At 45.1% G+C, this 2,612-nt stretch overlaps 1 protein-coding gene across 1 annotated transcript in view; it reads left to right on the forward strand.

Moving 5' to 3' along the window:
- Positions 1-2,612, forward strand: part of LOC106811484 (DNA-directed RNA polymerase III subunit RPC8-like) — a 14,932-nt gene that overhangs the window by 6,237 nt on the left and 6,083 nt on the right. Inside the window, exon 5 of the mRNA XM_014815123.1 lies at positions 602-607. Coding sequence (XP_014670609.1) covers positions 602-607 — 6 coding nt within the window. The remainder of the gene's footprint in view (positions 1-601; positions 608-2,612) is intronic.

Raw genomic sequence — 2,612 nt, forward strand, 5'->3', positions numbered from 1 at the left:
ACTTCAGCGGAATTTACGAGCATTTATGGCTCTTAAAAGTTATTGTTTTTTTTAGAATGCTGGGTGTGTGCATCCTTTGCTTGATCGAAGGCAGCCTTTCCGCAGCTTGGCAAGCGGCGGTTATTCTTAAATAAGTGATTGGTTTTAAAAGTGCTTGCTTGGCGAACATCTGGCTTTCCGGCTAGCAAAGTAGCATTCGGCTTCTCAAAAGCAGCTGCACTTAATCACTGCATGTTGTAGGATGCTGCCACTCTCGCTCTCCCTCTCTCTCTCTCTCTCTCTCTCTCTCTCTCTCTCTTCCTCTCTCTTTCTTTCCCTCTCGCTTGCACGCTTGATTTCGCTCTCTCTCTTAACCACCGTCGTTTTCTCTCTTCCTGCCTCCTCTCCCTCCCCTCTTTCGCTCCCTCCATTCCCTCCCTAACCCCGCCCTCCTCCACTGTCTTCCTCGTCCTATTTTCCCTTCTCTTCCATTCACTCTCAACTTCCTTCTTTCCATCTTTTTTTACTCTCACCCTCTCCCTTCTCATTCTCTTAATGGCAAAGGTGGTTGCTACAAAGTATGACCATGACGTTCGCTCGGCAAGACGTATGTGTAGCAAAGTGATGTGTCCGAATGAATCCGTCATGCTGATGTTGGGGGTCAGTCATCCGTTCCGTCTCGGTAGAAAGTTCAGTGGCCACAGCAGCTTTTCAATTACCCGTTTTTCCCGTGGTCTCTACGGATCGGTAACCTCTAAGAGGGGCTAATTTGTTACATCTCCAGCGGATCTGTTTTGGGCCTACCAGGGCGTGAAGAACGCGCGGGGGGGTTGGGGAACTCGTGGGGCAGTCACAAACTGTGGAATTAGCACAGGGCCGTGCTTTCTTTCCACGCCGCGTTTCGTTATTAAATTATATCAAGAGCTGATAATACATTATAAGGTATTATTAGGGTAATTAGCTCTTAATTATATTATGCACCGGGTAAATTCAGTGTTATCGTTGAGCTACTATATATAGCGTAACAAGCTGACAGTAACAAATGTAGGGCGGCTTCAGCCTGCATTCTTTTTCTGCAGAACGCTTCATTCCACCTTGTATAGTAATCTAGTAAGAGAAGTTGCCTAATAGGATAGGTGATCTCCTGGTAAACTCTCTGAAAATAATAGCCAGAGCTTGCCACACTACCGATAGTTCTGTAGCGTATGCAGTTGCAGCTGAGGCAGCTGTTACTGGCTGTGCATTTACTCGGAATGAATGTCAAAATCAATGTCAAAATTCACTTGCCGCGAGCTTTGTTTCCACTGTAAACAGACATGGAAGAGAAAGGGGGGAGAGAAAGGGAGAGAGATAGAGGAGCGATAGCGAGAAAGAGGGAGAGAGCGAGAGAGAGAGAGAGAGCGTGAGAGAGAGAGAAAGAGAAAGAGAAAGAGAGGGAGAGAGAGAATCATGTCGTCATGAATTCGTAAAACTCTAATGCTTACACGGATCGATCGCACACAATTTATGCCGTTTGCACATTTGGCGATGGCGGCAGAGCACTGAAATATGATGAGTCTTAAGCTGCACTTACACTGTCACTACCGACTTTATGTTGGCGAATTGGCGAGTTGGACCAAAAATAACATGTTCTAATCTCTTAACTAATTGCTATCGACCTGTTGCTCAAGCGACTTTCGCGTTTACACTGCCGATTGTCGGTTGTATAGTTGGGAAGTTGGTGCAATTCGCCAATTCGTCAACATAAAGTCGATAGTGTAAACCCAGTTTTAATATCCCAACGACTGCTCTGTGTTACTCAATCCTCTACTACTTCCATAACTCACTTTGGATTTACTCCTGACATGCAGGTTGGACCTCGCTAATCCGGACCAGACCAGATCCTGATTAGTAAAAATTCCGAACCGTGGAAGCTGGAGTTAAAATAAATGGCAAAATAATGTACATATTTCACTATTGCTGATATCGATAAACAATTATACGTAAGCACGAACCATGCTCAGGCTTACTAGACCTCCTCCTTATGACAAAGTGCTAGTGTGATATGCACAACTCCGCTGTGCTATGGCACAACGTTTCTGCACTATGAGTCTGCACTATATGTTCTGCACTATCGTTGGCTTTATTTTGCTGCATCTATTAATCCACTTATTTCTGTGTCATAGTCTATGACACAGAAATAAGTGGATTAATAGATGCAGCAAAATAAAGCCAACGATCTTTGGATTCAAATCGCCATTCCGAAACAAGGACGCTGAGAAACCATCGCATGTAAGATGGGTGAGGGGCCTGTGTATTGTAACACGTGTGACCATCCGCGCGTTCCGCCGGCGTGTCCCGTCAGCGAAATTTTTTTTCCCACTTGAGTTCCGGACCACAGCCAATCAGCGCACTCCATTCACTCGACTTCCTCGAAGCAACAATGTAAAATGAATACCTCCTATCCCTAACCCTAACCCTAACCCTAAACCGTACCCGAACCCTAACACTAACTATAATCCAACAATATATATACGAACCATATATTACAAAACACTATCTATGGTGGGTCAAGAACTCAAGTGGGGAAAAAAATTTCGCGTCCTGTCAGTGGTCCGGCGTTTGGCGGAAAAGAATGCATTATAACCGGCTAG

The sequence above is a fragment of the Priapulus caudatus genome, unplaced genomic scaffold, assembly GCF_000485595.1.
Source record: "Priapulus caudatus unplaced genomic scaffold, Priapulus_caudatus-5.0.1 Scaffold544, whole genome shotgun sequence".
NCBI lineage: Eukaryota > Metazoa > Priapulida > Priapulimorpha > Priapulimorphida > Priapulidae > Priapulus > Priapulus caudatus.